A 26,857-nucleotide genomic window follows, 5' to 3' on the forward strand; every position below is an offset into this window, starting at 1 on the left:
TATCACTAATTTTAGACAATTCATGAAAATATTTGTGATGGATTTCAATAAGCATTTGAAGTATTCATTGAAATAAAGTTTTTCTCAGATGTGACATTGTTAATTAAATAATCGTCGATTTTAACACACAAGAAAAGGAAAATATTTATTCCACTTTTACGTTCCTAAACCTGTTTGTACAGCATGTATTTTAAAATTTTATTACGATTACGATTATTATAATCGAAATTTAATAATCTTTTTGCTTAAACTCTTGGTGTCTTGTTGTCATAACTAGAATATTTCATCAATTAAAGAATGTTCATTTGTTGTTTTTGATTATTTTAGAATGTTTTCTTAGTAAATGAAAGCTAACATGTCTAAATCAGGGATCAGTTACAGTTTCAAAAAGAACTCGAGTTATTGATGATTGGTACAAAGGAGTTTCTCTTTCATTAAACTTAAACAACGTGTTGCCCTTTTTATACAAATTGCGTTACAAAATGGTAATATGCATGCTACATAAGAGTCTATCCTTATTGACAACAAAAGGTCTATCCTTATTGACCTTGATCTTTTCATAGACATTTTTGAGGTTTCATTAATTATGCAAGACTGTAAAAAAGATTCTAATTTTGACAATTGATTTTTAAATAATTTTGAGTAATAATTCCAAAAGCGAAATATGGTTTTTCATCAAGTAGCGATTTCATATTTTGGGGGAAATAAGTCAAAACATTTTTATATTTTTATTTTTATTTTACCACCACATAAATACAAACTTTGCATTTATATCCTAACTCTGAAACGGTTCAAATGTTGAATAATTTTAAGAAAAAGGTTACAATTACTTACGGTACAGAATTCTCTTTTCACGAAACTTCATTTTCTTCTGACCAATTTGCCGTAGATGGCCGCTTGTCAACAATAATCCGATATTCTATCTTCCTTAAAAATCTCCTTTTTTTTTTTTTTTTTTTTTTTTTTTTTTTTTTAGAAATGTGGCTTGGTGAAATTACTCACTTTGCTCATCTCTAATTATATTTCAAGCAAATGCAAATAGTCCAGGTGCAAAAGGGGAAACAAATTTTCACTCTCATATTATACCCTAATTTGTTGAAATCTGCTAATGTCACTTCTACCAGATTTTTATTTTGGAAACCACTGGTTTACAAAAGGCTAGTTATTACTGATTTGAGAGAATCCCAGACTGTTTTTCAATTCTTTTCATTTTTTTTTATTCTCGCTGTATAAACTTCTTGTGTGCCGACAAGTATATCATAAGGCCTAGAAACAAAAGTCAGCACACGATTGATAGTAGAAGAAATTTCAAATATAAAGGGTGCAGGTATAAATGCAAAAAACAAGAAAATACACACAAAATCGCGCGCATACTAACAGAAATATACAGTATTGTGACTTACTGCACTTTTTATAAGCCTGCTGACAGGCCATCTGTCAGCGATTTAAACCGAGTGAGCGTCTCTTGTTCTTTCAGCAGAGCCAACTAGGGCCAATAGTAAGCCTTAGCTACTTCTTGCGTTACATTCGCTTGCACAATCCCTTTTCACAGGAGGACATTTTCAGACAGAACACAGAAGAAGAACGGGACAACCAGATCCTCGAACCCTGGACAACCAGATCACGGGGAAGACGCGCTACCCCTATGCCATGACGCCAGCAAATATACATACGCTAAATGATATAATGAAATTGGAGAAGTATGATCAAATAAAAAAATGTATTCAAAATACAAATGCAAAAAGCATACAAGTGTATATGCAAACATATGTAGGCAAGCACACAGAAATAGTCTAAATAATACTGGGAAAAATACTATTAATATGCGTACAAAAGGAAATGATCGATGATTTGATGTGTACAAAGCCTGATAAATAAGGCAGGAGGCAAAGCTATATTGTTCTTGAGAAGGCATTTTTTTTCTTTTTTTTTTCATTTTGAGCTCAAAATTTTCATTTTTTATCATTTTTTTGATTCCAAGTTCTACAAATACCCTTTCATTCAATTTTTCTTTGGATAATCCCGGAAAAAGTTCATAAACGTATTTGAAACATCTTCCTTCTTTTAGTAATGCTCAAAAATTTTCTTCTAGGAAGTCAAATTTTTTATGAAACTGTGGAAGGAAATGTTGCTGACATTCAGTTTCAATGTTTTCTTCTTCCTGTTAAAGTAAACAAAATGCCCTTTTCCCAAAAAGTCTGAAATGTTTCCTTGCTATTTTTTTTACTCTATAGCTACTGCAAATTTCGCAGAAAAAAATTAAGTGAATTGATTCATCCTTTGAAAGCCATTTCTCTAAGCCACAGCACAAACTAAAAGGAAAAACCACTCAACCAATTGAAAACTCGGAATCCTATTCACATGGTCAGTACTGAACTAAGCAAAACATCAATGGGTGATTAGGAAAAACGGAAGGAAGTAAAGAGAAGTAATAAAAAAGGAATGAGAGGTGGGGGAGGTAGAGGACAGATATGCACCAATGGTCAAGTGGCTTGGTTTTCATTTGATTTCTCTCTAATAAGTTTGAATAGATTGTTTACGTTTTAGATCACTTGGTTTTAATTTAATTTCTCTCTAATAAGTTTGACCATTTTTGATCAAACTTCTAATAAATAAATAACTTATTCTTTCTCATACATAATTTATATAAAACAAATTATTATATGAAACACAAGGTCTTGGCCTTTGTGTCAAAAGGTTCCAGGCTCGAAATCCTATTCCACTGAAAATCTGTCGTGTAAATGGGTGGGATGTCATTAAATATGATGCTGCGGTGGTTCTCTCGCATTGATGTTGTGCAGACGTTTGGAAAAAGAGTGTCAGCTCAGATATTGTCCTGGTCATCCGATCGAGGTTCAAATTTACGAAATCCGTCGCAAAATTATCCTAGTATCGCTTTCTTTGTGGAAAGACTTGCACTTATTCCAAACATAATTATAACTTTAAATGTGTTTTTGCATTGTTAAAAAAACCATACTGTTACGTTGAAAAATAGAACAATAAAATTTAGCTTTAAACCTAAACTCAAAACAATCGTCATAGCTATCAATCCTTTTGAGAAAAGATTAAAAACGTATAAACGTTGCGAGTATCGTAATATGTAATAAGACTCCAGAAATTATGTAATAGTGTTTGTTATGTATTAAAATTTCAAAGTTCTTGAATTTTTTCACAATCTTACATTATGAACGTTAAAATACTTTTTCGTAATAAATATTACTTTTACTCTTTCTTCCTAAATGAACAGTCTATTTTTCAGTAAAGCTGAAATGCATTCTATTAAATATATTTCCTGTCAGCACTGGAAGGAATTCTTACGTTTATTTAAAGGAAGTATTTTTTAAATGCTAAAATAGTATTTTATAAAAAAATTAACAACTTTATTTAAATATAAATTTTTAGTAGATTTTTAATATGAAAATATCTGTTTTTAACATGTGAACATAAGATTTTAAAGTTAGTTTTTGTTTTGTTTATATTACTCCGTCTCTATATGAATTACAAAAAAGACCCTTCTTAGCCCATTGTTATCAGATACAAGGAGGTCTATAAAATTGAAAATTATTGTACTATGAAAATGGCTTAAAACTTGGATGAATTTCTTACTTATTAGTAGTATTACTTTCGGGTAAAATATTATTATGTAATTATTATGTAATGGATTAAAACTTAGATGAATTTCTTACTTATTAGTAGTATTACTTTCGGGTAAAATATTATTATGTAATTATTATGTAATGGATTAAAACTTAGATGAATTTCTTACTTATTAGTAGTATTACTTTCGGGTAAAATATTATTATGCAATTGTAGATCAACATAACAAGATATTAATATTTAAAATAGATATTATCATTGGGCAAAAGGTGCATATACTTTTCTATAAAAGCTAGAGCTCTTATTGAACTACAAAATGAGGTCTTTCGATAAGAATATGTCTTTAAAAATTACCAAAGAATGAACCAGAATGGCGTTTTTCTCCCCAAAGTTTAAATCAAAAATTGTTTATCAAAAAAAAAAAAAAAATACAGAGACATTAAAAAAATAGTATGCATAAATTACATGTGTTTGTATCTAAACTAACTCTAAAAAATGGATGAGTTATATACAATATTAATATTATATCCTAAAATTAAATAAATCTTTGTTCCTTGTCTTGAAACAACCTATGTTGAAATTTGTATCATGTAATTTTATTTATAATGCAATAACGTAAAGAAATATCTATGCTAAAAATCAAAAACAAAATCGATAAATCTATACAAATAATAGTGAAAACTTAAAAATAATTTCTAAGCGTACTCTAAAGTACAGAAAGACTTTCTTCAGATTTTACTCACAAATGATATGAATTATAAAGAAGGTTTTAGTAAAAGTGCAGTGAGAATTAATTTTATAAAACAACTAATTATTTATCAATTAAAAGCTATCCTATTTTGAAACCTACAACATATTGCAAAGATTATATTATCATTAGTGTTGCCGTTCCTTGTTAAGCAAAAATATCATAGATATTTTAAGTTATTTTATTTATTTGCTCCCGCTGCCTTTTGTATTTAATTTCAATTATATATTTAAACTAATTAAGAAAATTCATAAAAATTATTAATAGCTTATAAGTCATATCATATCACTGACTCTTCGACCCGCCAGAAGGAGCACGGATAAAAATTACTGAATGACGGGATCGCCGCAACAGCAACACTGGTGTGAACTGTGGTTGAGTCTTAAGGTCCATCACCGGCAACGGTACAACCCTTTCCTAAGGTAGTACGTTCCGTCATCGATGGGAGGAGCCAGACCCCCACCTTTACGTATACCCTCTAGGGTGGCGAGAATCAACCACCATACCGGAAATGGGTTGTCATCCGTATTTCGAGGTGCCAATCGGGGGTCATTAGTAGCTTATAAAAATACTTTGCAGTGGGTTTTAAAAGTCGTTTGGAAGAATCTGTAATATCTCGAGAAACTACGAGATTTGAGAATCGTCAGTTGCAATTAACATCTTCTTTTAATTGAACGTAAAATTACAGACGATTGGAAGATTTTTTTATTATTTATTATTGGAAATGGGAAAATTTTGCGTAATATTTTACATATTTAAATATTTTTTTACTTTAAAAATATTATATAGATTTTAAAAAAAATATGTTTATTATTTAAATGAAGTAATATTAAAGTGATAATATTAAATATATATTTAATTTATCGTATACCACGTTTTCGCCATGTAGTTGTCAACGGCTTATTTGTTAATAAAGTAAGTGCAACCCTTTTTAAATTACAAAAAAATTCAAATTTTTCTCACAAATATTGATGCTTAAGAAAAGTTTCAGTGAAAAAGTAGTAATAATTAATTAAATAATTACAAAGCAGTAATGCTTTTTTTAAAAAATATTCAATGACTTATGCAGGTGATCAAACTTTAATTATAAAACAAATTGCTTCTTAAATCTTTATGTAATTCTTGCTTTCCTAAAATATATCTTTAAGTATGCATATTTCATAAAGCATTTGCATTTTTAAATTAAAAGTAATAGTTAAGCCTTAAAATAGAATATCTCGTATGGAAAACCTGCTTAAAAAAGCATTTTGTTTTGTTTTTGAATTAATGTTACGAAATAAAAAAAAAAAATTAGTGGAAAGGTAATGTACGATAAAATGTTCGAGAAAAGAACACGCCATATTTCGCTTATAGCACGCACCATCGATTTTACACAACTATTCATTTCTTAGAGCAGCTTCATGTTTTGTCTGCCATCAAGGAAAACTTTTGTAGGCAGTTAAAAGGTGGATTTTTTCACCTTAATATCTCAGATTAACACGCACAGGATATTAGAAAACGTTCTTATTCGTTTTTATGAAGAAAAAGAGTATGGCATATGTATTATACACCCACAAAAGAGAATTTTAAAAAGGAACACTAAAGATTTCATATGTACTATATTTTCATATGTACATGTGGAAAAAAAATATATGTATACGATATATGTACACAATATATGTATACGATATATGTACACAATATATGTATACAATATATGTATGTACAATATATGTATGTATACAAAATATATGTACAATATATGTGTACAATATATGCATGTATACAAAATATATGTACAATATATGTATACAATATATGCATGTATACAAAATATATGTACAATATATGTATACAATATATGCATGTATACAAAATATATGTACATGTACAGTATATGCATACAATATATGCATGTGTACAAAATATATGTACTATATTTTCATATGTACATGCATTTAACCATCTTCTGTAGAAGTTTTAATACACACATACAATTAAACTTTAAACTATACAGTCAAGAAAATCCAAAATAAAAAAAGTTCTTAAAAACAATATTTTATTAATGTGTTAAAATGCAAGAACAACAATAATAATAAATTGAACAATGAAAACAAAATCGTAATAGCATAAGGCACTGATTTAACTACTCTAAAAAAGTGACTTTTATCACATTTACATTACATATTTAAATTTTTAATGAGAGTTTTCCTTCTTTTGTTATAAATTATGACATTATTTTTTTTATAATGCTATTTTCAGTGCCTAATGTATTTGTGAATTTTTTGATATACACTTATTTGATAAAAAAAATATTTTCTACATTTTAGCATATATAATTGTTTTTTTTTAAAAAAAACCTTTTCATTTTTTTTTATTTATCAATAAAATTCATAATTCATTGCTGCCAATATTATATCATCGTTAAATCAGTTTTTTTTTCCGAGAAAATTCACAATTAGATGGCAGTATTCATATGGAATTAAAATTATATGATTAAAATGATAAAACATTAAGATATTGCATTGTCCTCAGGAGTATACAACTCTCTAAAATACCAGAACACCATAGCATCTAGAAATGAATGGAAAATAGATAGCAAAATTTCATTTTTAAATTACGAGATAAGTCAAATTAAATGAAGGCTTGCAAAGATTTTTCTGAATGTTGTCAGTTTGTACAAAGGGGAAGGCAAAGGAGAGAGAATGAGAAGTTTAAAAAATGATTTTGGAAGAATTGCCGCTTTTAAACATGTTTAAATTATTATGGGAAAGTGGAGGCATCTTTATACAGTGTTCACGGGACTAAATATGTAAAGGAAAAATTCAGGGATAAAGGGGAAAAAGAGAGGGATAGACTGATTACAACATCCAGTGAGGAAAGTTTGGTAACGAAAGCTGCCGAGTTTGTAACGAGATTGTTTGGAACGATTATATCTTTCAATAAAACAAGGTATTAATGTAAAATATCAAATATAACATAAGTGGCAACGACTATGAGCTACTTTGTAGTTGCAAAAGTAAATGTATTTGACTACAAATCATAAGGAATTCTTTCGGAACAATCAAATTTCAAAATTTCTACCTTTGAAGTTACTGAAATATTTGCAGAATATAGAACAACAAAAACGATTATGGTATACTTTAGCTCAAACTTAAATTGTGCAATAAAAATCGAATTTTAAGATTTCGTTTGATTGGGATTAATGTTTGATTATATGTCTTTCCATATTAATTATGCATTTAATTAAATTATTATATATCAATTATTTGGAGGAATTCACATGTTTTTGTTCCTTTTTCGGTTGATTTGCTTAAACTGACATTACGACAAGTCATCAAAGGTATAAAATCTGCTGTAACATCTCTAATCACTACCTACTTGAATTTACGTAACTATTTCTTTACTCAATCATATTTTTCTATAATTTAGATGTCGAAATGAAAAAAATAAATATTACAGACAAAGGAAACCAAAAAAGAAAAAATACTTTTATAGACCACTAAAAGATGGATTTTTCATCTTAATATCTCAGATCAACACGCACAGGATATTGTGAAACATTCTCATTCGTTTTTATGAAGATAAAAAGTATTGCATATACATATACATACACAAAAGAGCTATTTTGTACTTGTAAAGAAATGTGTCTGGAGAAAAATCATAAGGAATTCTTTCGGAACAATCCAATTTCAAAATTTCACCCTATGAAGTTAATTGAAATATTTTCAGAAAATGGAGCAACAAAAACGAGTTTACTTTAGCTCAATTTTAAATTTTGTAATAAAAATAGAATTTTAAGATTTCCTTGGATTGGTGCTAGTATTTGAATTTTATGATTACATGTCTTTCAGTATGAATTGTACATTTAATTAACTTATTATTTTTAAAGCATTTGGACGAATTCGAAAGTTTTTGTTTATTTTTCGGACGATTTGCCTAAATTGACACTACTTCAAGTCATGAAAGATACAAAATTTTCTGTAACAAAAACATCTCTAATCACTACCTACTTGAATTTCCGTAACTATTTCTTTACTCAATCATACTTTTCTATATTTAAGATGCCGTAATGAAAAAAAAAAGATAGCAGACAAGAAAAATCAAGGAAAACTTATGAAGAAAGAAAGCGTGGAATTTTTATTTACACCACAAAAAAACTACTTTGCATTTGTAAAAAAAGTATCTGGCGAAAAATCATAAGGAATTCTTTCGGAACAATCAAATTTCAAAATTTCTACCTACGAAGTTATTGAAATATTTTCAGAATATGGATCAACAAAAGCGATTATGGTATACTTTGGCTCAATTTTAAGTTTTGCAATAAATATCGAATTTTAAGATGTCGTTTAGTTGGGGTTAATATTTGAATGTTATGATTACATGTCTTTCAGTATGAATTGTATATTTAATTAACTTATTATTTCTAAAGCATTTGGACGAATTGCCTAAATTGACATTACGGCAAGATATCAAAGGTATAAAGTCTTCTGTAACAAAAACATCTCTAATCACTACCTACTTGAATTTACGTAACTATTTCTTTACTCAATCATACTTTTCTGTATTTAAGATGCCAAAATGAAAAAAAAATGTTACAGACTAGAAAAATGAAGGAAAACTTTCGTAGACGGTTAAAAATAGTTTTTTTTTTACTTAATATCTCAGATTAACACGCACAGGATATTAGGAAACACTCTCGTTCCTTTTCATGAAGAAAGAAAGCATGGAATTTATATTTACACCACAAAAAAGCTACTTTGCATTTGTAAAAAAAGTATCTGGCGAAAAATCATAAGGAATTCTTTCGGAACAATCAAATTTCAAAATTTCTACCGACGAAGTTATTGAAATATTTTCAGAACATAGATCAACAAAAGCGATTACGGTATACTTTGGCTCAATTTTAAATTTTGCAATAAATATCGAATTTTAAGATGTCATTTAGTTGGGGTTAATATTATGATTACATGTCTTTCAGTATGAATTGTATATCTAATTAACTTATTATTTCTAAAGCATTTGGACGTATTGCCTAAATTGACATTACGGCAAGTTATCAAAGGTATAAATTCTTCTGTAACAAAAACATCTCTAATCACAACCTACTTGAATTTACGTAACTATTTCTTTACTCAATCATACTTTTCTATATTTAAGATGCCAAAATGAAAAAAAAAAAAAAAAATGTTACAGACAAGAAAAATCAAGAAAAACTTTCGTAGACGGTTAAAAATAGTTTTTTTTTACTTAATATCTCAGATTAACACGCACAGGATATTAGGAAACGCTTTCGTTCGTTTTTATGAAGGAAGAAAGCATGGAATTTATATTTACACCACAAAAAAAAACTACTTTGAATTTGTAAAAAAGTATCTGGTGAAAAATGATAAGGAATTCTTTCGGAACAATCAAATTTCAAAATTTCTACTTTTGAAGTTATTCAAATATTTTCAGAACATGGATCAACAAAAGCGATTATAGTATACTTTGGCTCAGTTTTAAATTTTGCGATAAATATCGAATTTTAAGATGTCGTTTAGTTTGGGTTAATATTTGAATGTTATGATTCCATGTCTTTCAGTATGAATTGTATATTTAATTAACTTATTATTTCTAAAGCATTTGGACGAATTGCCTAAATTGACATTACGGCAAGTTATCAAAGGTATGAAATCTTCTGTAACAAAAACATCTCTAATCACTACCTACTTGAATTTACGTAACTATTTCTTTACTCAATCATACTTTTCTGTATTTAAGATGCCAAAATGAAAAAAAAATGTTACAGACTAGAAAAATGAAGGAAAACTTTCGTAGACGGTTAAAAATAGTTTTTTTTACTTAATATCTCAGATTAACACGCACATGATATTAGGAAACGCTTTCGTTCGTTTTTATGAAGGAAGAAAGCATGGAATTTATATTTACACCACAAAAAAAACTACTTTGAATTTGTAAAAAAGTATCTGGCGAAAAATGATAAGGAATTCTTTCGGAACAATCAAATTTCAAAATTTCTACCGACGAAGTTATTGAAATATTTTCAGAACATAGATGAACAAAAGCGATTATGGTATACTTTGGCTCAATTTAAATTTTGCAATAAATATCGAATTTTAAGATGTCGTTTGGTTGGGGTTAATATTTGAATGTTATGATTTCACGTCTTTCAGTATGAATTGTATATTTAATTAACTTATTATTTCTAAAGCATTTGGACGAATTGCCTAAATTGACATTACGGCAAGATATCAAAGGTATGAAATCTTCTGTAACAAAAACATCTCTAATCACTACCTACTTGAATTTACGTAACTATTTCTTTACTCAATCATACTTTTCTGCATTTAAGATGCCAAAATGAAAAAAAAAAAAAGTACAGACACCGAGGAGGGGAATTTCAAGGGCAAGGTAATTTGCAAATCGGCACGCGTTCTGTGCGCAATTATAATCAAGTATTTTTTCTTTTATGAGCATTCAAAAGAAAAAGTGATATATTTAAAGAGAAAACATTGTTGCTAATTAAATAAGTCTGAGATTACCATACCTGTCGGAGAGACCACAAGGTCGCTTGCGAATGGAATACGACTCTGACCTTCGCGACGCAACGAAAGGTGATTGAACAGTGCCGTGTTAGTGTAAGAAGAAGAAATGTTTAAAAGACAGAAACAGATTTCATGTTTCTAAATGGCCTCTTAATAGGTCTCATCAGATCCGAAGTGGCGGCGCCTGAAGCATCGGCACTTGGGGATCCTCCTTGTTTACATTACCATTTAATTCTGGCTGACCGCGCCCACGAATGAAGGCTGGAATTAATACTGGGGAGAGATACTGATGGAGAAATGTCCACTAAGTATGTAGAATGTCACGTGGTAACGGCTAGACATTGTTAGTGTTGGATGATAATGTCTTTGTAAACTAGGTCAAAGCTTCATATTTTATTTGGAGCAAATAGGACAATTTATGTCATCTTTGGGATAGGACCTATTAAAGTTAAACCTTGACTTTTCATATTTGCTTGAAAAAAATCTGGATCGAATTTTCTTTCTAGATTATTTTACTATAATACCTAGTAGAGTAAGATAAAGGTAAAGATAAACACGATGATAATGATGTCACGATTGGAAGAAATTGTTTTTCGTTCTGGCATTTTGGTATGGATGAAAGCTCTTTGACATCAAGGATCAAAAATTATAAATCTATAGCAAAACATAAGAGTAATCCTTTATCAAAAAATATTAGCCATGCCAATTTCCTGTAATGTTTTATTGAATATCTTATCTTCAACAGTGGATAAATATGTCTTTGTTTTTATCCATGCACTAATCGATTGGATATTTGAGATATTTAAGAAATTTGTGCCATTTTTTTAATCATTTTAATAAACTGACATGAAAAATATTGATCTCAAATTCAAATTCTGCCAATAGAAACTTTGATTAAACTCTTCAATGTATTGGGAAAGTTGAGATCAAGTATCTTGACTGTATGTAAACATTGTAATTCAGCATCACAGTAATCAGGTGGAATGGCAGATTTTATAAATTAAAATGATTTTGCAAATTCAAAAACAACAATTCAGGTTTATATGACTTTTGAGAACTATTCAGAATCCTTTCCGATCACGCATATCTGTTTAAACTATTATAATTATTAAGAAATACATGATGAGTCTGACTCATGAAAGGTGTGATTCCTGAAGACGAGGTTACGAATGGAGAAATTTCTCGGTTGTTTATCATTTTGAATTTTGATATTATGGTGTTTGCAAAGAATTTACAAATGTTATAAAGAAATAAAGACCACCAGTCTTCAGAGAATTCCAACTTTTAATCAATTAAAAAATTGTCATTGCTGTCAGAGATTAGGAAGTAACGGAAATAAGACTAAAAAGAATCAGAATCGTACAACAAACCAGTAACAATTCTGTGCAGATCAGAAATTCATATATGTTGACAACGCTTTTGCTATGATCTGCGTAGCAATTCCCCAAATACTATGTTGTAATAATAATAAAAAAAGTCATAGGACACTTTTTGTCAAGATTTTTGAATTGTTTTTTTTTAGCATGGATTATTTTCTTTCGTTGTGAAATCTATAAATAAAATTACAATAGTGTTTATGGTTAGGCAGGATAGAGCTTAAATTAGATACATAGTGCAAATGTTAAACTTTAATTTAATCGTGATATGCAAAATAAATAAATAAATAAATTTCACTGCAAAATAAATATTTATAAGAAAAATTACTACATTTAAATAATTGATGTTAAAAATTAGCAATAAACGACTTATCTTTTTTTATCTTCATAAATTTGAATTTAAAATGTCACTTGAACCCATTTCAAATATAGGTGACCCACACGGTGTGATGTGAAAATGTGAAAATAATGTTCCGCATGTGAAAATAATTGTTACTTTCAATTATTTTCACATGCGGAATGTTCTGCTTTAACAGTATTTTCTCCTGCCGACGTCAAACATTTCGTAAATGTCTTTCAAATAGCACATACAAATTTCGAAATTTAAATATTACCATATTAATTAGATAGATATACGAACTATTGCAGTTTATCTGTTGTATAAATACGTAATTCTATATTTTGATCTATTATTAGGCAAAATATTTAAGTAAAATTAACAATAAAGGAAAACATCATTTCTCAATAATGTATGTGTTGTGGTATTTTCATCTATACTAAATAATGCTGGTAGCATATTCAGTGTTTTAATGCAAATGAGTCAAAATGATAAGAAATTTGAAAACGGCATCATTAAAAAAATATTTTAATCATTTATGAAATCATGATGCTTAAACTTGATAACCAATGAAGAGAATGAACATAAAAAAAGATAAATATATATTAATTAAACTACATTTTCCCAAAACCATTCCAAAAATTACGTTTTTAATAAAAATTTGTAGCATGGTACATACACCATGACGTGTTGTTTAATTGCCTTACTCTCCATATAGTAGAAATAATTACTATTATTTTCAAGTAGAGCGCAAAATGTAAGCTATGTACCTTTTGTCAAAAACTATTACAACTCATGAATTGAACATAAAAGCCTGAAGGTTAAGAATTTCATTGAATAAAAAATCAATAGGAGATAATCAATACAAGATAAATGCTTTTCTCGATGTTATAAATTAAAAATGAACAAGTCATGCAGGAAACACCTAGACATTAAAACCTAAGGAAAGGAAAGTGTTCACTAGGCGACATTTCAATGAGTCGGTTGGTACTTAGGACATGGGTGGATATGGGCAATTATGTCCTAACCAATTTTGGATTTAATTTATCAAAAAATAAAAAAAAAGGTCTAATGATGTTACAGCCTTCTAAGAAAAAGGAAAAGATTGTGCAAGTTCTAGAGAACGAAATAAATTTATTGGAATATCTCTGATGATAATTTCAAATATAATTTGTAATTTTCTTTGCAATAGATTTATATTGCTTTTAATACGTTGCTAAATCAATGTTTTAATGAGTAAAAGTACTGAATTATACAAAATGGTGAATACATATCGATTGAAAGCTAGAAAATGTGAGAAAAACTGGGAGATCAGAAAATTTTTGGAAGACATACAAATGTCTTTTAAGACTATACTGAATAAGTCTTTCAAAAGGGGACTGTTGAAATTTGAATCATTGATAGCTCGAAGTCAAATCAGGTTTTTTTTTGTTCTCTTTAAGTAATAAATTATTAAATATTGGTTTGCAAGTTAACAAGTTAATATTTCTAGGTCACAGTTCTTTGTGTCCTCATAAAAAGAGTTTAATTTTCAATATTTCAAGAATAGAATATGATGAAATTATTAAACCATATTCAGTTTTTCATCCTTAAAAATTATGGAAGCATTTTTAAAGCTCCAATAAATCTCGAATACTTATACATTCAGCCAAATATAAACATCTCACAAGGGAAAAAGCAGCAATGAATTAGGGAGAAGGAAAAACAATTACCATTTTCGGAAAGGGGCTGCTTTTTATACTTAGGAGATGCGATTCAAATTGGCTATGACAATGTAAAGAAATGAAAATAAACATATCGGTCTTATAATTATCAAATTAGATTTCAAATAAATTAAACCTGGTCACATCATGATTGGCCTTGATAGTAGTTTGGACATAGTTCAACATAGGTACGGACAAATATGTAGAGATTTTCATCCAGAGGTCTGTAAATTTGTGCGTTTTTTCTATTAGTAATTGTGAAAGAGCTCATGACAGTACATTCCGAAACATACCATATTTTCTAATAATATCAAAAGAATTGCTAGCAAAGTGAGTAGTAGGACATCTCATTTATATTCCATTGGTTAGTGCTAAACATATCTGAAACGACGAATAGGTTTGTTGATTAGACTCTATGGAAGTAGAAAATTCATATGAAGGACGGAGTTGCTGTATAGTATGTGGAGGTATAGTCTACAGTTTTTTTTTGAATATTTGGCTTACGTCAGCATTTCAAAGTCGGCCACTGTAGTACTCTGCTCATAACATTGATTTGCCATTCTCTAGATCATAGGTTCCCAAAGTGGTCCAGGTGGACCCCCAGGGGTCCATAGGAGACCACACGGAGGTCCACGTAGACGTGAAAAGAAAACAGGGGTTCACAAGTTTTAAGTGGGGGTCCACGAAAAATTTTCTGGTTTTCATAATAACGAAAAAAATTTTTGGCTTGGATTTACCTATCAACGTAAGTAGGTAGCATCATTCACTAGGTAGGTACTCAGAAATATTCGAGACTCAGTTCAAATACAGAATTAAATAGAACAATAGATAATAGTACAAGTGTACACCACATGTCGAGACTTCCAAAGTGCCGCCCGTGCGCCCGCTCGTCCGGGATGATTGTTTAGACATGCAAAGGAATGAAATGCGACTTGGGCTGTGCTACTTTTTTAAAACTGAAAATGTGCTACTTTTTTCTTCTTCTTAACACCCCCAGTTTATTTTTTAGGAGTTTTGAGAATACAGTAGAAATGTAGCAGCAGGGGGTTTACCGAAAATAGTAAAACTTTGAAAGTGGTCCACGAGAAAAAAAAAGTTTGGGGACCTCTGCTCTAGATGCACTGATCTATAAACACTACCTGAATGAAATTGAATCTCTTCGTGATGTCAAAACGTGCATATTTGGGATACAAGTAGAAGGCATTCATCTGACCATACTACACTTCATCAGTACCCATAATCCAGTATCTATGTGCTTGTACCCTCATCTGTTTTAGGATTGTTGTTACAAAGCAAGCTGGTACAACGCAGTACAGTTCCACTGTATTAAACAGTTTGCACTCTGAACAGCCGGACCGAATCGAGCATTTACATGTACCGTAGGCATAATTCAAATTAGCTGTACATAATCACCTGGAATAGTACAATCTTTGGGCCAGCATTGCATTTCCGTGGATTGTTTGTTCCAGATAACATCCGTTGTTTATGCATTGCACCTACGGTGGATGATCGTAAGTCTAAGAACACTAGAATGTTTACTATTTCGAGGCCGCGTTCTTGCCCAAACACTACGATCTATTTTTGTTAGTCTCTGATGTATTTGGAGGTTCATTTAGAGGTATTTATAGATCAGCGATGTCCACTGACTTGAGCTGTCATTCGTCCATTCTGTGACTTTTATCTCCTTTTTTTTGTTCGCATAAAAGAAGTGTATTGCAAACAGGTACTCTTATAATATAGGTTTGCTGTAAATATTAGTTTTGTAATATTTTCCCCTGATAGATTACAAACAGCTGCGTTTTAAAGGAACGCTTTTATCTGTGTCTAACCAAATATGAAAAATTACTTTCTAAAGTAAAGAAATATCTTTAAAAAAAACCGCTGATTAGCATTTTCTAAAAAAAAAGAAGAATATAATTAATGTAATTCTTGTATTTTATATTCCTTTAAGTCATATCCACTTTTAAAATTACTTAATTTTGCAAAAAATAAATTCAAATTCCTTATTTATTTTGGTATGAAAAATCACCATTTTAAGAAGAATTAAGATAAGTATTGAGAATTTGAATTATTTATAAAAATTAAATTGCTTTAGTTTAATTTCTGTAAGTGTTTCATTTACTCATCCACTCAAACCGACATTTCTTGAAAGTTTATTACATTCAGTTTTTTACTCCGTATTTTACACTTTTGCTTCGGAAGAGTTTTTAATGATATATTAATAAATAAATTTCTTAACACTAAATTAAATCAATTAAATGGAAGTTTGAAAGACACTTTTACTTCGTAAAGGCTAACTACAGTTTATTTGAGAATAAATTCAGAAGACCTCTTTGTTAAGCTATTACATATTTTCGTTATTTCTAAGAATATAAGTAAAGTTTATAAATATTTATCGTGCATGTAACATCAATAAAGTGTATCAAATAGCAAACAATAGTTTTTTTTCAATTAAAAAGTAATGAACAAGAATTTTGAAATTAAAAAATAAAGGACAAGATATACTTAGACCATATTACTATTTTCAGTAAGAATGTTTCAGTGAGTCTCAATAAAAGCAGGCGTTTGCCGCAGAACTTAATAATCAGATATTAAGCTGAAGTCTATTGCTTAAAACATGAAACTATCTCTCACCCCCATAAGACTCGAGAGTCAGATCTCGCAGATAAGTCGGAATTTGACAAAGTCTCAATAATGGGAGTTCATAGCATGGACGTAGCTGATAAAAAATAAAAAATACCCGAAACATGCCAAGTAATACAAAGAACACATCCAATGTTTATTAAGTTATATCCTTTGTTTTAAATGCAAAATGCTTTATAACATACAAATATTAATAATTTTGCACATAAATAATTTTTAAGATCGAGGGAATCAATAAAAAATACAATGCAATCGTAAAATAAAGTTTATACAATCAAGTTATCGAAACAAGAATAAAGAATTAGTTTATTAGAAAAGTTATCGTATGCTTTTTTACTGGAACATATTTGGGCTTACCGATTACAATAGATTCTTTTATAGACTAATCCTTCACCATAGGGCAGTTTAAACTAGAGTTAAAATTGTTTGTAACCTCAGTACTTAACATCTTTTCTAAGATAGCATACGCATCCACTTTTTTTTTTTACAGAAATTCAACAAAAATTGAATCTTTAATAGCCGTTATTACTAAAAATAAAAATTACGCGAAAAATTTAAATGTCTGAAGTGTTCCCTAAATTGTTTCTAAACTGAATTAATATAGCATATTCCTCAACTATACAAAATCCTTTAATTAGATTAATGAAAAAATTCCGATATCACAGACCCAGCTAAAATTTTTAAGTCGGTTCAAAACAATAACGGACACAACACATTTAGAGTAATAATGATTTCCAATCACATACAAATCAACGTATTTTTATTAAATGAATACATCTATAAATACATTTAAGGAAAAACAATCATGGCATTCAGGTTTTCAAAACTTAAAAAAAATAATTCAAAAACAAAAACAAAAACACAGAAATTCAAAAACTCTGAAAAATAAAAACATACAAAATAGTTTTAAATTAGTTACAAAAATTAAATAAAGGCATAAATATAAATGCATAGCCTTACTAAGAAATTCTCTAGGCGAAAAAAAAATAATGAAAAATTATACTACAATATGAGTATATCAATATTTTATAACATGATATATGCTTGTACAAATATTTTTATCCACTTCCAACTGGACGTAATTATACAATTAGGAATCACGCACCATTTTATTGATTCCAGATTCACTACCGAAAACTGCAGGATGTTTGTCACTGAATTTGTGCAAATTCGATACTGATTCCAGATTCATTATCGAAAACTACATGTTATTTGTCACCGAATTTGTGCAAATTCGATATTGATTCCGGATTGACAATCGAAAACTATATGTTATTTGTCACCGAATTTGTGCAAATTCCATATTGATTCCGTATTCACTATCGAAAACTACATGTTATTGGTGACCGAATTTGTGCAAATTCGATACTGATTCCGGATTTATTATGGAAAATTACATGTCATTTGTCACCGAATTTGTGCAATGCGATATTGATTCCAGATTCACTATCTAGATACATGTTATTTGCCATCGAAAATAGAACCAATTTCAATTTGTAGTACAATAGTAATTAGCTTAAAAAGCAATTATTAATTTTGTGCAAATGCGATATCAGAAATTTTACTGTGCCGTTTTCCAAAAACAGTTTACATCTTAAAATGTTGTGCAAGAGTTGGTCCTTTATTGCATAGCTACGCCCAATTCTGCATTAAATTTTTTAAGATTGTACGAAAATCTTTATGCATTTATGCTGAGTTTTTGTGAGTATTTTTTAAACACTGGATTTTCTTTCCAAAATTACTTTGTCTTGGTGAAATTGTTTTGTGAGTAAGTTTATAAATTTTAAATATTTCTATATTTTACCATGCGATTTATGTGCGATTCTTTTAAAGGAAGATGTGAGATATATAGATTCCTTTAAAGGAAGTTTTAAAGGAAATAAGGAAATTTTTCGTGCGACTCAAACATCAAAGTTTCAAATTCAAGAAAAGAAAAACTGAATTGTAAAAATTTAGATAATTTGCTGGACAAAGGTAAAGTTGGCAAAGAACAGCTGCATAGATTTAAGCAAATTATAGCTGTATATGGAAATTTTCCATAATGGTTAACAGCTTAATCCTCTTAATCAGTGGTTCCCAAACTATGGTTTGTGAGAGCTTAGAGAATGGTCAGCGGGAAGTGGGGTGGATCTGGCAGTATAGATAAAAAAGTTGCCAAATAATGAGGTAACCAAAAAAATGAGATAAGATTTAGACTGAATAATTTTAAAGATTGAAAACAAGGTTGAAACAAAAAGTGAGTATGTTAATCATGCATCTTTTTTGTGAGAAACTTATTCTTAGAACTGCTTTCTTGTGTCTTTGATGAGGTTGAGCGTTTTTAAAGGAATAAAAGTGCCTCAGGAATGGTCCACGGGAGGATCCGGCAGCATATATAAAAATATTGCGAAATCACGAAGTAGCCAAGAAATGGGGCAATATTTAGACTGAATAGTTTTATAAATTGAAAACAAGGTTGAAACAAAAAGTGAGTACGTTTTTTTTGTCAGAACTGTTTTATTGTCTACCTTTGCTGAGGTTTGAGCGTTTTAACAACTAAATGCACTATAAAAGTTTTTCAAAGTGTACTTTTTAGCATCCTAATGTTTTAAAAATTTCCGGGGGAGAATCCAGGTTTCCCCCTTTGGCTGGGGGTATTCTACCCCCCCCCCCTTAACTTGCCATATAATTGGATATACTTGGAGACAAAACTTCCGTGGGGGTATTCTACTGACAATCTACTGACTAATATGGTCAGTAGATTTGTACGGATTTGAGAATCATTGTTGTAGATGCATATCCGCGGATTAAAAATGTCTGCTTCGCACTGCGTCTCGTGTTTGGCACAGGATAGTGAAATGTGAAGCAAACTATGATCCATGGGTGCCTGCTTAGAGGTTGAAAGCAGATTTTAAAATAATAGTACGGAAATTTAATAGCTATTAGAAATGTTATATTTATAGCAAGAAGCGCTATTTATAACAAAATATAACTAGTAGAAATGCATTCATACCTAATATATCGCATCAGTAATGAAGAATTTTTTATTGAATTCTTTCTTTTGAATCAATATGTTTTTTTTTTTCTTTGGTTCGTTCTTAAAAATGCAGGACATATATCGCATTTGTATTATGCAGTTCGCTTTCGAATTGTTGGAAAGGCGGGTACAGTTTATACTATTGTAAGGTAATATATAAACAAGACTTCAAATAAATGGCACTGGAGCGGTATGATAAATAAAACTTTAGTGAAGAGATAAGATAACTAGACTAATGAAAAAGATGAAAATGGAATCTTGGAAGAAGAAGGGATGGGGCGATCAGAATCTAGAGATACATAATAGAAAATTGATATGATAGCAGAACAATTATGCAGAAAAATTTATAATCAATACGTGGATCTAAATGATAAGACAGTATCAATTAGACGAACTATGATCGATTAGACGATCAACTACGATCTACAACGATGAATACTAATTAATCTACGATGAATACTAATCTGCAATGATGAATACCAAGTGTTACCCATTAGATGTTTTACATCCAATCTTTAGTTTTACCTAATTAGCCAAATATGAAAATAGTTATTCTTTTTGTGGTATAAGATATTTTATAATCGTATATGAATTTAAAATTAGCGTTACTAAACTTCTGTTTTCCTTTGCATTTTTCGTAATTAGAGAAATCGCAAGCTATTCACTCTGAACACGCATTTAAAGTGTGGAATGTGATATGGTTTAATTAGTTGTGATATGGTTATATTACAAATCAAATGTTTAGAATGGAATGGCTAAGTTCTGTTCACGTCGTTTTTTGCTTATAAGCTCGATTGGTAAGTTAAATTGATGACTCAGTGAAAGTTTAGGTAAACTAAAGGAGGCAGCAATTATTTATAATATATTAATATATTATTAATTATTAGCAATTATTTATATATTATTAAAGTGACTGAATTAACTTCAAATTAAAATAGATTAAAACGCGGTAGTTGTCGACTATCTCAGTCTGTCCTGAATTTTGTTCCTATTTTTGACTAAAAAAAAAAATTCCTAACTTAAAAATAATTTTATTTTTTCTTAATTTCTTAAAGCTTTACAAAAATGAATTTCTTTAAATACTGAAACAGGAACTCAAGACTCAATACTGCATTCTATCTAAAAGAAATTCTTTTTTTTTTTTTTTTTTTTTTTTTGCAGCAATCTTGACGTTTTGCAAATTTGCAAATACACGCGTGTCTTTTTGCCCGCTCTTTTTATAATGGCCATAGATGAAACTTAAATTAACTTTAAATGTTAAATTACAGCACTGAAAATTTTCGACTAAGATGATGAATAATGGAAACACACATCAAGTTGATAAGGGAATTTGGATTCTTTCTTCTGCAAATGTAAAATCCCCATATTTATATATATATAAGTAGTAGTCTAAGTGACGTTGATATATTATGCAAATCGTTCCTGGACGACTTTTAAAAAAAGAATTTTTCATATGATGTTTATATATCTAGACTGGTTCTTCATACATGCGATTACAAACAAATTTTGTTTGCCATTTCAAAAAAGTTAAATACACCGGGTAATTCCTTGACTAGTACATATACGTGTATTCGTCTGATAATGCTATGTACAATAAAAATCCAAATTAGAAAAAAAATGCATATATTAACATTTATTTTTATAGCTGCGTGTACTATAAATTCCAGAATTGAGAGAGAAAACTATTATTTTTTAGTTCAGATAGTCCTTCTTTTGGCTATTATTCCTTAAAAAAAATCAGTTTAATTAGTAAAATGTTTTCTAAGAGATTTGAGTAATTTTTTCAGAAAACATTTTCAGTTATTCGGCATCAGTTATTTTCAGTGTTATAGCGTAAACAGTTTTACTACAATACTGAACACATGTCACATATTTCATTTCATCCATATATTCAGCTATATATCCATATATTTATCAGCTTTTCAGGTGAAATCACACAATTTTTTTTATATTTTAATAATCCTGATTTGTTATATTTTGGCTAAAATGAGCTGAATGGTTTAGCTTCCTGAAAAGCCCTTTGATTAGTTTAATTATTTGAACAAGGTTGCCTTAAGAGCCACATGATTAGAAATAATTGAAATTTTATTACCAGGCATCTTTATTTAGCTTAATTTGTTTAATGCTTGTACAAGGATTTTGTAATAGATAACTCTCGACGACAATAAACTATTCTAACAAAAATATTTTCAGATCTTAATAAAGCCAATCATAAATTAAATTAAATTTTGATTCCATAGTAGTGGCGCCACCCAGGAGTGAGTTTGAGAAACACTATAGATAGTAAGATTAAAATATAAAAAATAATATATATATTTTTTTGCCCTTTAGGTATAATGGGATTTTTCAAACTTCTTTAATTAGAATAATTTTTAATTAATTATTTAATGAAGGATGCAATTAATTTACGGAAAAATATGAAAATAAGCAGCAGACTTTTCTCTCACTGAGTCTAGTCCATACAAGAACAAGCTTTCATCTGGTGTCATTCACAACTTCAACTGAGCCTTAATTAACTTCCATGCCTTATCAATAAATAAACGTATACACTAAAGCAGATGTTATAGTTCAAATTCACATCACCGGTTCTTCCCAGGATTTATCTGATCACATTTAACGAATTGTTAGTAACACAACGACTTTAAAAGAGTTATAAAACTAAGCACATTGCAGATTACAAGTTTCTCTTTCCATTAATCTAAATAAGAAATTCCATACGAATTTTTATTTTTACTGATATGCTCTGAAACGAAAATTATTTACAGCAGATGATTTTGAGGCTAAAAAATACCAATTTTCTCTCTCAACTCTGGTAATGCTCAACCTTTCTTATATCTGAAAGGAAATTATGTAGAAAACATAAACGAATGAGAATAAAATGTCTTACAAGGGATTATGAAATGAGATCCTGGCAGAAATCTATATACTTTGATCCAGCAACTCAGGACTCCCAAACGCTATAAAAACAGTGAGGCTAAAATTAACAGAATCAATACCACCTGACTAAGCAATGTGCTCAGTTAATATTGATGCCTAGGTTAGTGTCCCTGCATAGGGAGCTATGACGGACAAATAAAATAGAAAGTCATGGAAATGACATGACATTAAACAAGTTGAAAATTTGCAGGTATATATATATATATATATATATATATATATATCCTCATATTTTCAGGGCATTAAAAAAAAGGGGACATTTATATGTTAAAATGGGCATTTGGAAACATTTCCTCACCAAACAAAAAAGTTTGTAAAAGATACACATTTAGTAACATTATACATACGGATAATATACATCTATCTATCTATATATATATATATAATCACAGATAATTTTAAAAGCACTACATGAAACATCAATTAATAGCGAGACAAGCCCCGTAACATTTTTTGCATCAAAAAGCATTTCATCCAATTTTACACAGGAAACAAGTGCGTATCTTAATGTTGACTATAATGGCAAAGCAAGAATAAGTAACCAGCAGTTAAGCAGTTATGACCGGACAAATGAAATGGGAAGTTATGCAGATGACATTACACTTAAGAAGTAGAAAATTTACAGGTATATATTCCCTCATGTTTTGAGAATATTCAAAGAAAGAGACACGTCCTCTTAAACATAGATGTTGGAGATTATACCTCACCAAAAACAAGAGTATGTAAAACAGTGACATTCAGTAATAGTATATACTCACTTTGTAACATTATTCATAAGACAGATAATTTCAAAAGTACTACATGAAATATCAACTAATGACGAGATAGACTGTGTTGCATTTTATACAACAAAAAAGCATTTCACCAACACATACACAAAAAGCAAGAGCGCATAGCTTAACATTGACTATAACGGTGAAGCAAGAGAAAGTGGCACCTGGTGGAACGTTGTAATGCCAAACATGACGAAAAGCCCTTCTTTTTTGCCCCCCTTACTTTAGATGTAACGTTTGGAAGGAAAAATATTTTTTGTCTCCTTCGTCATCATAGGTGCAAAAGAGCGAAATAAATGCATGGCGATTTTGTATTCACCTATAGCTGGCGTCTGGGACATATAAACATCGTTGTTGGCCCAGTCGCTTTGCTACAAGCTCGATCCCTTTGATCACAGTAAGATCACAAACAATTCTAAGTACTTAATTTTTTTAAATGATAATTAATATGAAACTACACTAAAGAAATTTATGTTTAAATGCATATAAATTCTATTTGGACCTTAAAAGCCTCTTTCTCTGTATCACATATAAAACACTGAAAGCTATAAGATGCGATGAAACACGCCATTACACAAAGAAGCTATCCCAGCCCTGCCTAAGCGCCCAGGTTATCTTTCTGACCGAGTTGCTAAGAAAATTAAAACCGGCATTATCGTGATAATCTCTATTAATGCGCAGCTTATGTGTCTACATATCACACAGAGTTACGACCATTCATCGGAGTGGTGGTAACTCGATCACACACTAGCGAAGCGAGAACCACTTACCATAAAAGCTTTCCTCCCAATATCTGAAATGCCTCCAGTGGGATATATCAAATGCTAGCATAATAGCGAACAAGAATATGAACATTCACAATAAATACTTGAACATTACAATTAATATGTCAGAAGGTAGGCACTTAAATGCCAATGCCTGAAAGCAGGAAATCTCATATTGATTAGAAACCCATATGTTCGATTTGTGGTCATTTGTATCACTGTAAAACATTGCTTAACAAGCAAAACTACTTATCTTAATTTTCCGAATTGTACAAGGGCAAGAAAGAAAGAATGGGGGTGGAACTGAATTTTTCAAAAACCTATAACGAACATTCCAGATTTATTTCACATCTGGTAAGAAAATACTGAAGGACATAATACGGATGATCATACTAGATAATAATAATTATATAAAAAAACAAGAAATGTTATTTATTAATTCCGAAAAATGAAGTTTTTTCTTGTTCGTATAATATGAGATAGGTGGTGTTGCTTGTTAAACGACGATATATCAAACTTTTGTCACAACACTAATCTAATAAAGTACCCATTAAACGATTATGACTAATGATTACTTCTGCGCATTCTTCTCGCGCTGGGGGAATGTTCTTGGTAACATTCGTTTTCATACACAAGTGTTGTCGAGACCATTTCTTCACGATTAGATTTACCCTTCTTGCCGCTTTTCTTTGAACCAGAATTGCTTGTCGGGTTTGAATTGAAGCCGTAAGGATGGCCACTGGACTCTGTATAGGCCACAGCCCCATTGCTTGAATGCCGTTGTCGCTGATGGGAAAATTCAACAGGTTCGGAATCGAATGTTGGATTAGCATAAGTTTCAGCCCACGTTCCTTCAGGATCTACATTCTGACGGATATGCTGCTGCCAGAATCTCAAGTTTTCGATTGCGCATACCAGAGTTATAATTATATCAACAGCAATTACAGAGAGCTGAAATTGAAAAATAAAAACAGTAAAATTAAGATCTTAGTGTATGTTTAGCATATTTTCAATGAAACAGAAATAATAATTGTCAAAAATAGATTTAATACTTTAACACATCTTTTACAGAGATAAATGTAATCAATCTAAGCAATTTGCGTTATGATTATAAACGAAGTTCTTTGCTTTTAATAAGACACATTTATTGTTGCATCTGAAAAGCGATTTTCATAAATGTAGATTTGATTAGATTAACTACATTTTAAAAAAAAATTTAGGTTCTCGGTATAGAATTTTTGTGTGCCAACAAGTATAACATAAGTCGTACAAACGTAAGTCAATACTCAGTTGATAATAAAGAAGTTTCAAATGGAAAAATACAGGCACAAAAGAGAAAAGTATCAAATGGGGGGGGGAACAAGAATATAAAAATAGGAAATAATAATAATAAAAAACAAAAAACAAAACAAGAATTTACACAAATACAAACAAACAAAAAATGTTCAAATGCAAACAGAGACGTTCAGTAATTTAGATAATATAATGGGAAAGGTTAGATTTACAACATGAAAGTTCAAAATTAAAGATAAATGAAATCCCAATTTTTTACTATGGTGAAACAATAATACCTAATTCGCTAACTCCCAGTTCAAATTTAAATATCAAATTTTTACATTAAGCCAAAGAAAGGCCATTTGATATATAACGTATTGAACGTGAACCAAACTTGCATATGCGATGGAATTTCAAAGAAGTCGACATATACCATGTATACCAAACTCTTCGTCTAATCTTTTAAAGATGCAAATTAATAAAATAAAACAAAGTATCCATGATATTATTGGAATAATAACTTAAAATATAAATTAAGTTTAGTTATATATTCAGCTGGGATTCCATTTCGAATGCAACGAATTAGTCCCTGGACAGATTTCAAGCCAGATTAATTGCGATTAATTCTGGACTTAACATTTTGCATTTTCCTTTTGAGATATGAGAAATGGCTTTATAATTTAGCCATTCCTCATATTTCAAAAGGAAAATACAAAATGTTAAGCCATTTCTCAAAGGAAAATACAAATTTAGCCATTAATGACAGCGTCCATAATCAGGTCGTATGAACGGTTTCTGAAAAGATGCAATACTTAAAGAATTAAATCCTTCAGCCAAAAGGCGGGATCTTTTGGTAGATTTTCAGATCCAAAATCTCACTTTAAAGGCAAAATCTAATGCCTTTTAAGAGCTCTTAAACGAAAACTTTCTTTGGAACTATCTTAATATTAAAAATATTTTATTCTTTTTAAATGTGCATCATAAAGTCTTTTCTGTTTCTTTTATAATAATAAATCATATATTTTTTTTTCTAATTCATGTACCAGAAATTGTCACTACTTTAAAAAAATATTTCTTTTTATTTGCATTAATTTCTTATTTTTCTTTCAGGGCACCAATCTAATTATTTTATTTCTTTTTTGAATTTTTCAAGAAACAAGG

General features: G+C 29.7%; 1 protein-coding gene across 1 annotated transcript in view; it reads right to left on the minus strand.

Moving 5' to 3' along the window:
- Window positions 1-17,740: 17,740 nt before the first annotated feature.
- LOC129958393 (uncharacterized) overlaps window positions 17,741-26,857 on the minus strand; it is a 29,551-nt gene continuing 20,434 nt past the window's right edge. The window contains exon 5 of the mRNA XM_056070860.1: window positions 17,741-25,372. Within this exon, the coding sequence (XP_055926835.1) occupies window positions 24,986-25,372 (387 nt within the window). The 3' untranslated portion in view covers window positions 17,741-24,985. The remainder of the gene's footprint in view (window positions 25,373-26,857) is intronic.

The sequence above is a fragment of the Argiope bruennichi genome, chromosome X1 (genome assembly GCF_947563725.1).
Source record: "Argiope bruennichi chromosome X1, qqArgBrue1.1, whole genome shotgun sequence".
Classification (NCBI taxonomy): Eukaryota; Metazoa; Arthropoda; class Arachnida; order Araneae; family Araneidae; genus Argiope; species Argiope bruennichi.